Source organism: Brienomyrus brachyistius, unplaced genomic scaffold, assembly GCF_023856365.1.
Source record: "Brienomyrus brachyistius isolate T26 unplaced genomic scaffold, BBRACH_0.4 scaffold68, whole genome shotgun sequence".
NCBI classification, from domain to species: Eukaryota; Metazoa; Chordata; class Actinopteri; order Osteoglossiformes; family Mormyridae; genus Brienomyrus; species Brienomyrus brachyistius.
The window spans coordinates 1,109,376-1,123,383 of NW_026042343.1; the positions used below are offsets into that span (position 1 = coordinate 1,109,376).

The 14,008-nt window shown below is 44.2% G+C and overlaps 2 protein-coding genes across 5 annotated transcripts in view; both read right to left on the minus strand.

Moving 5' to 3' along the window:
• Window positions 1-225: 225 nt before the first annotated feature.
• si:dkey-19e4.5 (UBA_like_SF and PTH2 domain-containing protein) lies at window positions 226-5,579 on the minus strand. The gene is made up of 7 exons (XM_049002449.1): window positions 5,245-5,579; window positions 4,324-4,434; window positions 3,979-4,050; window positions 3,804-3,878; window positions 2,122-2,219; window positions 1,870-1,984; window positions 226-1,591 (listed from the first exon to the last, which is right to left on the minus strand). Exons 2-7 carry the CDS (start codon window positions 4,429-4,431, stop codon window positions 1,505-1,507), a joined length of 555 nt encoding a protein of 184 aa, XP_048858406.1. The 5' UTR covers window positions 4,432-4,434; window positions 5,245-5,579; the 3' UTR covers window positions 226-1,504.
• A 496-nt stretch (window positions 5,580-6,075) lies between these two features.
• Window positions 6,076-14,008, minus strand: part of plxnb1b (plexin b1b) — a 63,190-nt gene continuing 55,257 nt past the window's right edge. For all 4 annotated transcript variants that reach the window (XM_049002418.1, XM_049002415.1, XM_049002417.1 and 1 more), the window contains 15 exons: window positions 13,838-13,938; window positions 13,475-13,692; window positions 13,120-13,298; window positions 12,901-12,967; window positions 12,664-12,810; window positions 12,389-12,554; window positions 12,160-12,263; window positions 11,866-11,950; window positions 11,501-11,667; window positions 11,126-11,286; window positions 10,269-10,416; window positions 10,100-10,164; window positions 9,814-9,889; window positions 9,436-9,510; window positions 6,076-9,324 (listed from right to left, as the gene is read on the minus strand). In XM_049002418.1, the coding sequence (XP_048858375.1) occupies window positions 9,220-9,324; window positions 9,436-9,510; window positions 9,814-9,889; window positions 10,100-10,164; window positions 10,269-10,416; window positions 11,126-11,286; window positions 11,501-11,667; window positions 11,866-11,950; window positions 12,160-12,263; window positions 12,389-12,554; window positions 12,664-12,810; window positions 12,901-12,967; window positions 13,120-13,298; window positions 13,475-13,692; window positions 13,838-13,938 (1,864 nt within the window). In that variant the 3' untranslated portion in view covers window positions 6,076-9,219. The remainder of the gene's footprint in view (window positions 9,325-9,435; window positions 9,511-9,813; window positions 9,890-10,099; window positions 10,165-10,268; window positions 10,417-11,125; window positions 11,287-11,500; window positions 11,668-11,865; window positions 11,951-12,159; window positions 12,264-12,388; window positions 12,555-12,663; window positions 12,811-12,900; window positions 12,968-13,119; window positions 13,299-13,474; window positions 13,693-13,837; window positions 13,939-14,008) is intronic.

A 14,008-nucleotide genomic window follows, 5' to 3' on the forward strand; every position in this document is an offset into this window, starting at 1 on the left:
TATATTTAACGCGTATTTAGTGATTTATTTACGTTTTAACTTAACAAAAATGCACCGCATGCATATAACCCCCTCACTTATGTAACATTTTTTTCAACAGCATGGCGGAATTCGAGCTACGTAAAATTGTCAATTTAAAACGAGTTGTAATAATACCCGCCATATTTTTGAGCCGTTCACCTTCAGGAGTAAAATCACACAACTCAAAACATGATCGGCCATGTGTTCAGGGTATAGATAGGGCACAGAGCCTAACATTTATTAATGAAAGAATTTTTGAATTTTTGTTAGATATCGTCTTAAATTTCCATTTAAATATCGAGAATATAAATTTTTCTGTCATTCATATTCAAGAATTAAGTTCATCCATGCTACAAATGTCAAAACGATACTTATATAGTAAACACACATCCCTTAGAAAAAGTAATATGATTCTACAGTGCATTATATTAAAAATGCAAATGCTTCCAACAGTAACGTACAGCCACAACACATAGGACAAACGTATTTAGTGTGATTACTCACAAGGAGCACATGGTGATTTATGATCCCAACCACTACCAGACTGCTAATGCAATGATCCTGCACACAGCTCCTACAATGTGTGCTCTAGATACCATGAACCCCCCCGCCAAAAGAAAAAAAGATCTATTTTTATGCACAAATATACATCATCTTGGTATGGAGAGGGTGAGAGGCCCTTAAGTGTTTCTCTGGCAAGCACAAAAATACACAAATTAAGACATTTTAAAAAAAGAAAGAAAGAAAAAAACTTCTGAATGCAACACAATCGTAAGTGTGGGCATTATAAACAAAATAACATTTTCCTCTTTAAAAACAATGTGATTCCACAAAGACCGCAGAAGATTAAAGACAACAGAATGTATAAAACATTGAAATGGATAAGTCAGTCTACAGTATACATGGTCTGTCGGCACAGGTCTTCAGTGAGAAACTCCCAAATCTTTACCAACAGAACCCTGCCAGTATGACAAAAGATAAAACTCCAGGTTCCAAAATGATGTCAGTACAACAAACTGGATTGCACAACTGCTTCAACAATAAATATGCTTAAATTAACTTGGTTTTTCAGCTCCTTCACCAAGAAATATTTTCAGTATAAGGAGAGAATGATAGATGTCGTGGTTCGTAATCAGATTGAGCTGTCTTCATAAAGGACTACTTTTACTAGCTACTAAGTTATATTTAAATGATCATTTCACCTAATTTTTCTGAAATTCAAGCTATTATTCACTTCCAGCCAACTAGAACATGCTGCAGAACCAGTCATTCCCCTGTCTTAAGCAGCATTCCTCTCCTGCAACCCCCAGCCAGTCATACAGAAAGGGAGTAGAATAAAAATGGCTGTGTGTGTAAGTGTGGCTTGCTCATGTTTTATGTATTTTACACCATAGCATGCGGAGACTCCTCTGTTTCGGCCAGCTGCTGCCCCCTGCTGTTTGTGCGCCGCTGCTGCATGGCCAAGCGAATCCCAACTGGGTCTTCACAGCGGCTTCAGGCTCCCGATCACGTTGTTGACCATTTCCTCCTCTCCCATGATGGCCAGAACAGTGCAGGAGCCAGGTTCCACCTACCCACCAACACACTGTAGTTGTTATGAAGTGTCCTCTGCATATTAAGCATGTGATATGGACAATAACGTTCCTTATTTCATACGGACAATATACAGTTTCTGTACTACGCAATGTGTTAGCAGAATAATTGGAAGACCCATTTTACAATTTTTGTTATTACATCCAACAGGGCTAAAAATATGTAGCACATAAACCAGAGAACAGTAATGGAACCTGCCCATGAAAATAATTATGACGATCATTATAGAAAGCAAAGAATGGGGTGATTCCCTACCTGGGTGCGGGTGGCATCCTGGACCAAGTAAGTCGGTAGGTTAAGGCTCATGGCCAAAGCCTGAAGCTCTAGCAGGTGTGCCATGTTGGTGCCCTGCACCACGACCTTCCTCGCCCTGCATACAGGAAATAAGTGAGACCCTTCTGTAGCTGCATAATCCCTCCATTATCCCTGTTCTTAGGCCAAGTCTGCTTTGCATCATTTGGCCTCAGGAGCCCAAAACAGCTTCACCCAGTCTTTTCAGCGCCTCACCCAGCATGGTCCCACTTCCAGGCCATTTCTCTCCAGCTGTTCTTCTCCTGTAGTGCCTGGTACAGGCCCACCGCTGCGTGCCCGACCTGCACAGCCACCTGCGCAGCATAAATCGGAGGGAGGGACTCAATTGGCGCGAAACATGAAACAGGCAACGTTCCCCAATAACAGGGAGGTGCGTTGCATAAACTCCAAAACTAAAATATCTGCTGTGTATCAGTTTCTGCATGTTCTCTATGCTTGGGATTCAAAAACTGCTGATAGACAGCCAGAAATCCCACGGAGATGCTACCAGATAGCACAGCTTTCCAGCAGGTAGGTAAGGAGCACGCACTGATTACAGCGCGTTGCTGCACCAACCACACGACAAACCACCTCAGGGATGAGAACCTGAGTACTGCCGCGCAGTGGGTGATACCTCAGCATTACACCAGTCCGAATGGACCAGTGTGAGTTTTTTTTCCGGTGGCTGGAGTGCCGATCCTGCCAACAACCGCCAGGTTTTCCCTGTAAGTTGGAGGACCTCCTTATAGGGCTGGGTGTAGATTAACGTCATACCCAGGATGAAGCATTTTGCAGGTTAACCCTCTGGGGTCTAGGGGTAGGGAACACACTTTCACTGATTGGGGCATGATCGCACATTTCTTTAAATACCATACACTTAATTTATGGCAAATAACTTATTTCTTGTATACTTGTTTTGGCATTACACTTATCTTAATTTTAATGTATATTGTAAATATGATTTATGTGAAGTTTGTAATTTGACATCAAAGTATAGACATAGCAAAATGCAGTTCGGAACACTTGCAGAAACATTATAAAAGTACATAGTAAGCAATGGTGGCAGTTTGTTTTGATCCCAAATATCTGATCACATGAAGATGACACTATTTCTGGTCTCCCTCCATTGAATATGTAGCAACTTTCATGTGTATGTATGAGTCATTCACACCTGGCCACACCCCCCCCCCTTTTATGGCGCTGATATGGGGATGTGTCTGGGTCACGTTTCACCATTGTGTTGTTCATCAAATTACCATGCGAATGCGATTTGAATACGCGGTAATGTGGCTATTTAGAATGCGAATAGCGATCTTCAGGTGAGGACGGCGCTACACGCCCCCCCATGCAGGCAAAACAAAGAAAGGTGACATGGTTTAGTTTTTCGCCGATTTAACCTAATTTTAAAAACGTTAATACTCTCAACAATGGACGTTTTGAAAAGAAGACAGATTATGGATTCAGTCGGCGTATTTTTTTCATGATTCTACATAAAGATTTCAGAGAGATATGAACTGAAATAGACGCGAAGAATACGCTGCATCGCCGACGATGCTCTCGACCCCAGAGGGTTAAGGGCCTTGCTTAAGGGCCCAATGGAGTAGAATAATTCTGGGCATTCAGGAGATCTGAACCAGCAACCTTCCAGTCGTTAGCACAGATTCCTAGCCGCAGAGCCACCTCTCCACCTGCTTTCCAGTGGTGAGTCAGATATGGCAATAATGAGAAGAAATGACAGGTAAGATGGACTGAAATAACCTGCTCAACTGCTTATCTGCCAATATTTTTGCCTGTGATTAAATAACTTAGCAGCCATTCCAACACTTTTTCACAAAAGGTTCCACGTTCGTTTAAAAATCAGTGAACGAAAAAGATAAAGACAGTGAGGTGGCACAAACCTTCCCCACCCCCAAAGACAGGTCCATGTTCACAATGAACACCATCTTAAACATCAAATCCTCGTCACCTTCCTCCTGTAAACAGCAAATTTAAGAGAGACAATTATTTCAAGAAGATGAGGTCCAGACAGTGTGTATTGGTAACACGAGTAAAACTGGGTCTTAAAGGCAGAACCTCATTTTCCAGTTTGTTGAAGTAGTACATGGCTGCCTCCTCAGCAGAAACGTTCCGGGTGTGTAGAAGTGCCTGGGGCAGAACAATACGAGAAGTTCAGAAGTTCTAGACAAAAGTTCTTTTTTTTGTTTAAAAAAAGACACGTCAGAGATGATTCAGATACCATTCAACACTATGTCACTGTTTCTGATGATGACCAAAACTGTGAACTAGGTTTTATTGTACAGAGAAACAACAAAATCTATGGGCAGGTTTATGGGGCACAACATGCAATATAAAGGAAACGGGTTCAACGTCAGGACACATCAAAGAGGACATGAGCTGGAGATGGTGGGGGTAAGATACCTGCTTTGCAGCTTCCTCTGGAATGTCTAGTTCCCTTAGCTGCTGAAGGTAAACAGGATTCACCTCCTGGGAACCTGAGTCTGGAACAGCCTGCTCCGATGGTTCCATAGTCTCTACGGCAACACCAACCCATTCATTATCACTGATACTCAAATGGTGTTATTCTAATCTAACCTTCTTCTCATTTTTTATTTTTCCTAAATGGATTTATATAGACAAGATGTATCATAATCCTATTATCCCAAATTCCTATAATGTGGTATATGTTCTAAATTTTCTGTAATTACCATAGTGTTTTTCGTTCTATTATTAGTATCATATTGATGCATGTCGTATGACTATAGAGAATTACAATCAAAAGGAGCCTTCAAAATTTGAGGTAAACCATTATATTAGCAGCAACGGAATACACTGCAAGCACGTGCTTATGAATGACACCGTTCTCAGCGCCCCCGCCCCCCCAACCCCACCCCCACCCACGGTGGATCTAAACATAACATCGCTGAGTAGTTAGGGAGCTTCAAACATAATACTCCACTTTCCGGGTAATTTAACTGTAATAACTTAAGATTAATTTTAAGTCACGTTTAAAACCGAAGTTCCTCGGTGACGTATTTAATCGGTTTATTTTATATACGTATATCTACACATACATACATTTTATATACATATAGATATATATACATATATATATATATATATATATATATATATAAACACATACATACACACACACATACCTTTATAAATCACAAGACAAGCGATGAGTACCTTATTAATGATACTAGTAACCGATTCCAGTTATTAAAGAACAAAGCTTTAAAATCCTTTCAATAGCAATAAATGACCTTTTATGCGAATTGCATGCAATTCTAAAATCCCCAGAATTTTAATACGCTTTTCCAGACACTCATCACAAACCTCTGCGTGTTGCGCAGCTTAATAGCAGCGATGCTTTGTAATGTGATGGACCCGACGATGCGGCTAGCTGGCCCGATAGCCAGCCAGCTGCTCTTTCTGTTTAGCTTGTCACGAAGTGAGTGTTGCGTACGCCAGCGAGCTGGACGTGGCGAGGCCGTCAATCCCACAGGCTTAAAAAGAATCGCAAGGGAGCGAATGGAAGAATAGCTAATTTTCAGCACCTCAGTCCATCGCACAAAACATCAACGGCTCAATTTACGCTTCTCTCTAGCTTCAGACGCGATGTCAGGCTCGCCCCAGCTTCCGGGTTCCACACGAAATTGCACCCGTCGGGAACATCGATACTGAAACTTTAGTTCCCATGTCACATGTTGAACTGGGGGTATTTACTGAGCCCATTTATTCTCTGTACATCACCATGTGCACATTGATGCCGAAGTAGTAGCCATTCACATAAATGGTACGGATTAATCCTTAGTCAAAGTGGAAACTAGATTCCAAAAACATTTTTTTTCTTGTAATGCGTCTTTTACTTCCATCGGACATCCTCTACTGGCATTCATTTTTAAGTGTAGTCATCCTTCTTTGTTCAAGTGGTCCAGTGTTCTGTTTCAGTTGTCTTCCTTAGCGATTGAAGCCTAAATTCAGACTTTATGCCTACATGTTATCCTTTCTTGGAAAAATACCATGACGACTGGGAGAGCATTTGGACTAAGCGGGCAGCGAAATCATCGTATGTGCTAAGGGGTGGCGCGTTAATGGGGAAATCAGAGTTTCATAAATCAGCCATATCCTTCGCAGACAGAAGTGATTAAAAACAGACAGACACCATAAAAATGAACAATTTTATTACATTACCACTTGTGGAAATCTCGTATTAAACAGATTAAGTATCTAGACGCTTTCCTTATTTCATTTACAATCATAGAGAGAACAACTCTTCTTAACAATTTTAACATCTTTAGTGATCCCGCAGAGCCGGCTCTACACAAACTACATTAGTATACCCTAGGAGTAAGGTTACTTTATTTTGACCTTATTTCTGCCATCCATCTGTCATTCTTTTTTTTACAGACACATAATACCTCAGGGGTCGTGGACCCCCGTCCCAGGACACCATTGTGTATGTTTGACTTTAGTTCTCACCGGATATTGCCAATCGGGCTGGTTTAATACAAATTCAAAGGGGCAGATACTTCAATTAAGGTGTTATAAACGGGTTTCAAAGTAAGCGGTATCCTACATAAGAACACATAAGGGCTGCAGAAGGCACTCGAATGCTAAGCTTTCAAATTGGTCATCGGGAGCCGAGAATACCTACTTTAAAAACATGTTTATTAAAAAACAGCAAAAGCTGATCCCGAACATTAAACACCAAACCGCACGTCCTTAATTTATAGAATTCCTTTGTACATATCAAAGGACGGTATAAACTAGCTTCACTATAACGACTCTTTCCAAATTCTTAAATAGAATTAAATACCGTGCCATGTTTCCAAATATTAATTTAGAAAACAATTACACAAAAGTAGCCTATACACTCTGGTGTCCCAGGACTAAGGTAAAGACCCCGAAGGACACTGAAAACAGAACATGTACATTTGAAATATCAGAACAACATTTTGTGGTTTGTTATATTATTCAGTCATTCTTTATTTTCTAACCTTCCATTGCCTTCATCCTCCCCCACCAAGACAAATCAGAATAATTAACATGTTCAAAAACACCCCCGACGTTTCTCACACCGTCACTTCAAGGCAAATACGCATTCACCTCCCCCGGAGGCGATCATTAGTACCCGTGAAGGTCCGCAGATGTTTGTAACCAGACAGCTGCTTCTCTTTTGGTCACTACACAAGGACAGAACTGACAGGGGCGAATCATTGCATTAAAAGCAGCGACCACTATCATCTACACGTAGACGGATGGGATATTTAAAATCACTCATCTTGAATGTCACCTTCATTTTGAAGTCTACTGGTCCCCGGGGATTAGAGCGCCATCAAAGGGCAGAACGTGGAGACACGGAAATGATCGATCAAGGCGTAAGCCTGCCCTTGTTACAGCACTGAAACTCTTAATTACCCCTCTTAACTGATGAGAATAAACCGGGTTTATATTGTTTAGAAATCCATTTTTTATATATTCCTTGGACAAGCCCAACCAAAGTGTGCAAAGAAACGATCATACATACAGTCTTTAATAACCTATTAATAAATAGCGAGTTTGCGCAGCAGCGCATTGAATGCACCGAGCCTTGTCAATGTTCTTTGTCGCTCTCTAGCGGTGACAAAGTGAATTGCACCACAGCGCCTGCTTAACGCGCTTGAAAAGCTACATCAAATTCCGGTCAAACTGAATTATAATTTTATTTTATTGTCTACATTGCATTCAAAACACCAGTCAGCTCCACCACCAAGTAAAGCGGCACAGCGGTGAAAAAAAAGCTACTATAAAAACCGGTACACAAACTTCCACTGGCATATAGTTGTTCACCAAAAACCGCAGGAAATATCAGAGACTGTACCCTAGGTGCTTTTCAAATTGTTCCCTAAATTTACCTTTCCTTCAGTGACTCTTACCCAACAGCAGGAGGGAAAATGTAAAGGATGAACTGATATCAGCATGTACATGCGGGAGTAAGTTCTAAGAGGATGTCCTTTGTGTTTAAATCGCTGAAAGCTCCCCAACTGGAAGAGAAAACCAGTTTTTAATAAACCACATGCCTCATTTCTGATGGGAAACAAGTTTCATCGAAAAAAAAAACAAAAACTGAGACAAAACTGAAGAGGGGAAAAAAAATAGACAGTGAAAGTGCACAATCTTAATTTTCAGCAGTCAAAGTTTCTGTCGACTATACAAGATAACTTTAAATATGAATTGTAACGATTTTCATAACAATAACAACCCAAACCAGTGTTTATTCTCCATACTTATGAATAAAACATTTTGGTTGGACTTATCTGTCAACTAACACACTGATCATTATCCATGGGCCCCAACACAAGGTTAACGATGCTGATCGTAAAATGTATAAATAATGCACAAGGAAAATATACAACTGTCAGGACAGATATCAGTAGTGTAAGTTTAAAAAAATGGAAAAAAGCTAAACCCTTTAGGTTAAAACAGAATAAATACATGAGCCAAGGAAAATTCCCAAAGGACCATTTTGCTGGGCTACATTATACGGAAGACACTGCTTTTAAAAACAGTAGCTTCTTTTTCTGATAGGCTGAAAACTAAGGAAAAATTGAGTACCGCTTTTAAAAACTTGGAACCCTCATTATTCTACCATTTTAAACAATTTATAAAGGATGTTAAGATTTTTTTATGGTGTCAGGGAGTGTCTAGTGACCAAAATTCATAAGCACCTGCCACATACATTATCCAGAGATGGGAACGGAGATGGATATTCACATGCAATAGTACCTTTCTTAGTAAACAAACTGACCTCAGTAGATACAGGCCACATGTACACCCAGCCAAACGGGCGAGAATCATGGACAGGCTCTGAAGGTAGTGCCACTTCCCACACTGTCCATCAGACTCCCAATGGCACGTGGCTCTGATTCACGTAACATGTAGTTTGCTTAATGGGGAAAAAACAAACATTCGGCAAAACACCCAGGCCCCTGTACTGTCCTTTTTCCATCTGATTCCAACCTGTGCCAGGACTCCCCTTCAGTGAAAGTGAAAGAGCAGAAACGCCTGACCCTCTGAAAGCACCTCCTCCAGCCCTTAACGTTCATCTCGCTAAGCTTGTAAAGTTCAACATCAATTCGTAAAGAAACTAAACATCAATTCGTCCTGCTGACACCACGGAGAACGGAGACGGACAGCGAAATGGATCCAGCCCTCGTCTCCATAGAGGTCTCAACCATCTCTGATAAGGGGGGGGGGGCACCCTCCGGTTCTTCCTGCCCCCTCAGGTCCTTTTGAACTCCCCGATGTGTTGCCCCTCTGGCGTTGCCGTCACAAGTCCGTCACCTTGTTCTCCACTGCGGCTGCTACCTGCTGCAACCTGTAGCCCAACTGCATCTTCTGGGCGGTGCTGTCCTCCTCCAAGGCGGTGATGATCTGAGGAACAGCAGGACGGGGGGGCAAGGCATCACCAAGAGCACGGAGCAGAACTACGGCGTGACCAAATAATCGCAGTGATGTGTCATGGCACTGTCAGACGAGACCCACCTGGTCATAGTACTTGTTGATGTACTTGTATAATTCATGCAGGGCCACAAGGTAATTCAGTTCACCTGAGTAGTTCTGAAGGCCAGAGCAAACAGCAAAACTATTCACCATTTTTTATTTATTATTAAAAGCCATTTACTGCAGTTTCCCATAATTCAAAGTATCCTGGAGCCTTTTTGGACCAAGAAAAAGTTTTACTTATTGAAAGCTTCTCTAAAAACCAGTTGAAAATTATGTGATAATGTAGCTATGGGCTAAATGCAGTTCTGCAATTCTAGACTGAATGTGTTACTGAGAAGCCGATTGTGATAAAAAGAAGAATTTATCAGGCGGTTTACTGCAAGTGAAAACATTTTAAGTGTAAGTGAAAGAACATACCCTGGACAGCTCTGCCAGTGCAGAGTTCATCTCCTGGTCACTGGCGGAAATGGTCTGCCTGATATCTGCATAGTACCTGTACAGACAACAGGCACGTGTGACACGTCACTCCTGCATCTGGCTGTGACCCAATGCCCGTTACATTCCTGTTCCTACATACATGATCTCCAGCAAACGAAGAGCCAGTCCCTGCCAACCAATCATATCACAGCTTTTCCAGCTGCAGTGACATCATAGGGAGTGAGGCGGAGGGAGGGGCTTGATCAGGTGCCCTGGTCACCCTTACCTCTCCACCATCTGCTTGTACCGTGGGATGTCTCTGGCATACAGCAACTTGTTTATAGGAGAATCCTACAAGCCAAGACAAGACAACGGAAATTCAGGATACGAAGCTGGAGACAGCAGAAAACACAGCCCCCCCCCCCCCCCCCGACACCCCCTTGATAATCCCTCACCCTGCCCAGCTTGTGTTCGGCAATGGTGCAGGAGTCCATGAAGGTCTGGGCGATGACGGACAGGACTGCATCCACGTTGTCCGAGGCCTGGACGTCAAAGATGAACTGGGGATTCTTGATGATGTTGATCCAGAACCTCAAAGGCAAACTGTGAGGAGCCAGAAAGGGCGAAATCAAGGGAGCTTCTGGGAAACTAATGACCCAGATCCTGCTCTTTTATGTGAAGGGAGGATTTAAACATGTGAAAAAGTCAAAATTATGTGGTTATTTAGTTCAATTTATTTTTATATAGCCATCCATCCATTTTCCAAATCACTTATCCGGAGCCTATCCCAGAAGCTACGGGCACAACCCAGGATGGGGGGCCAGCCCACCGCAGGGCACACTCACACACCATCCACTCACACATGCACACCTACGGGCAATTTAGCAACTCCAATTAGCCTCAGCATATTTTTGGACTGTGGGGGGGAAACCGGAGTACCCGGAGGAAACCCCACGACGACATGGGGAGAACATGCAAACTCTGCACACATGTGACCCAGGCGGAGACTCGAACCCGGGTCCCAGAGGTGTGAGGCAACAGTGCTAACAGCTGCACCATTTTAATATAGCACATATATTAATTTGGTTACACCGACGCCCAAAAATCAAACACTAACGCATATCGCCGTATAACAGAAGTGCACATGGATAGAAGGAAAAAAATGTCAGAGTCCAACGTCAACTGGGTGGGCAAAAATAAAAAGGCCAATAAAGTGTGTGCAGATCTACCTTCTGTCCTGCTGTTTATTTGTCATCACGCCACCTGTGAGTCCACTATCCTTACATCCTGCAAAGCAGCCCTTAGTTCCCACCTGTTATTTTTCCAAATGTGGATTGTCTCAGAGTCCGATATGCCGTGGTGCACAGCTCGGTCATCCAGGAGGTCAAAGAAGTACTTGACGGCCAGCGGGACCGGTCGGCTGGTGCTGAGGATCACCTGGAACAGGTCATCCACAAACTTCTGCAGCGTGCCCTGAAAGATCAAGAGACGGCGTTAATAGGTAGGAAGAATGTGGACCTCCTGGGGTTTGGTAGATCGAGGATCATTATTTTATAGTGAGCAGCGGCGATTTTATGGTGAGCAGCGGCGATTTTATGGTGAGCAGCGGCGATTTTATGGTGAGCAGCGGCGATTTTATGGTGAGCAGCGGCGATTTTATGGTGAGCAGCGGCTGACTCTGCTGCACCTTCATGGAAAGCAGGCGTGTCAGGTAGATCTCTGGGATGGCTTTGGCCCTCTCCCTCTCCCTCAAACTTCCACGCCTGTGTTTCGGCAAATCTGGCTCCTCACTGGCCTTCACCAAGTGCCATGGCCTAACCCCACCTTCGTCCGCATCCTCCAGCATGGGGGTTTCTGTGCGAAAAAAAAGGGGGGGGTTGGTCACTCACGTCGAACTTGACATCAGTTGATAAGACACGTTTTCGCTAATAAAATGACCATTTTCATGTTCTGCTTTCAGCTATCAGAGGTGTTTCACAGACACTAGTCAAAAGCACATCGGTGACTCGGCGGATTTGAAGTTCTACTGCACCTCCTACGGAAATTACTCACTCTCTCCAGCCATGTAGTCATGGTTGTCATGGTGGATCTGCTTGCTGTGGCGGGGGACCAGCGCTACTGTGGCACCATCAGGAACCTGGGGCCCACAGAGAACATCCACTGAACCTCACCCATATATCTGGACGGAAATATTCGCTAAATCTACATGCATGCATCTCGGCACCCGAATATTAGCTGTTCTTCATATTATAGTCATTTGGGGTCAAGAAGATAGGAGGTGTGTCCCTCCTCTGGCATGAAATAGCCAGAGATGAAGACACACCTGAAGGCCCTGTTCAGACCCACCTTGTAGTGCTGCAGGGTGTTCAGTCGCTTCCAGTTTCCCTGGCAGACGGATGTCAGGTCTTCATCCGAGAGGATAAGGTGACCAGCTACGCCGGATCGCCACTCTGAAGGCCGTGAAAAGATGGCACTAATCAACAGGACTGAAGAACTGAAAGATGTTGCTGATGAACAAGCATGGTTTCATTGAGTTTCACCCCCCCCCCCCCCCCCGTGCCCTCCCAGGGTTTACCCAGGTCCAGGGAGTCTGCGTGTGGTCGGTGGGAGAAGGAGGTGCCTTTGTACACCTGGTCCAGAATCTTCTCCTTCACCTGCGTGATGGTATCACAGTCCAGCACCTTGGCAGCGACTGGCTGACATTCGGTGGTGCTGCCCCCTTGCATCAGCACGTTCACCGTCTGGAAAGCAGGCACAGGAACAGACTCAGGTAAAGATGAAAAAAACAGATTATACACGAGGCCTCCCCCCACACGCCCGGGGGGTCTGGAAGAGCCACATCAGTTTTACCAGGGTGTGGTACTCTATGTCCTCCCGCAGCAGCCGGTTGTCATTCAGGGTGTACTTGGCTTTGCCCGTCACCGTGTCCACCGGACCCTTGTCCACTTGGTGCTTTATAGCCCGGAAGAGCATATACAGCGGCTCCCCCGCCGAGTCCTGTCCAAAGGATTGAAGGGACAGACTGCCATGTGACAGGGGTAGCATTTGATGATCCTGACGCTCCAGACGTTGGGAGTTCAGACTTACCCGTAGGAAGGCATACAGGCAGATGGACATCCAGTTGGTGAGCAGCTTCTCCACCACTGTCTCAGTCCTCAACAAAGATAAGCGGACAGACAATGAAAAGCCACCTTCGAACATCAGGTACGCAGCAGTCAGACGCCAGCAGAGGCCTCCTTCTTCAGAATGACATGTAGGTCATGCCACTATCTGCAAAAGGCTTCCTCTTGGAGGAGTTCTTCTTACCTCCGAAGCATGAGTTTGGGATTCTTGGCCACATACTGCTCTACCAGGTCATTGAGCAGGGTCTTGAGGATGTCGGTGAAGTACTCCAGCTTACCATGGAGGGCGACGGTGAGCAGAGAGGCCACGTAGGCCCTGTCTCGTGGAGAGAAGGTCCGCTGGCTCTCCAGAGTGTGAATGAACTACAGCAGTAGTGCATAGTGTTACAGTGTGGTGCTTCAAGAGCCTCTGATAGATGTCTTAAACATTTATCTTTATTAGCAGATATGGGCTCTGGTTTAATAATAATAAAAAAAACTGCCAAAATCAGAGATAAGTACAAAGATTGATCTCATTTGTGAGGAAGAGTAGTTTTTACCTTGGTGAGGAAGAGCTTGCTGTTGAGTAGGTTAGACAGCTGCACCAGACCCTGTTCCACGGTCTGACGCCGACACTCCTGCACGTCCAGGTCACGGCGCAATGGCGACTCCCGGTGGCCAGGGAAGAAGATGCGCTCAGCATACATGCGATAGTCTAAGAAGGGGATGCCGGACCCTACCAGGTCGCTGGACATGTCCATCATCTCGGTCATCAGGTCTACACAATTTCGGGGGAAACACAAGGTCAACATTCATCTTTGAAATGGTATGTCGCCGGACACCCCAGTCAATGAAAAATACAGTTTCACAATAATATGCAGAGAGAAATTAAATATGCTTATTCCAGGAGGCCGTCGATGTACCTGTGAACTCCTTCTTGCAGCGATCTCTCACACTAGTCTCCAGGTTCTCCAGCTGTATCTGGACCTTCTTATAGTCCCGCAAGGCCTGCTTGCTCTTCCTCCTGCCAGCACCCAGAACATCCATAACCCCCAAGTCCTGAACAGCCGTCACTGACATATTCACTCTCTACG

Bases quoted from the DNA above. Each gene is read 5' to 3' on its own strand.
- si:dkey-19e4.5 (XM_049002449.1), bottom strand. From the start codon at position 4,431: ATGGAACCATCGGAGCAGGCTGTTCCAGACTCAGGTTCCCAGGAGGTG. The intron at 4,051-4,323 runs GTATCTTACCCC...GTTCTGCCCCAG, and splicing joins CAGAGGAAGCTGCAAAGCAG to GCACTTCTACACACCCGGAA. The intron at 1,985-2,121 runs GTGAGGCGCTGA...TCCTGTATGCAG, and splicing joins TGGAAGTGGGACCATGCTGG to GGCGAGGAAGGTCGTGGTGC.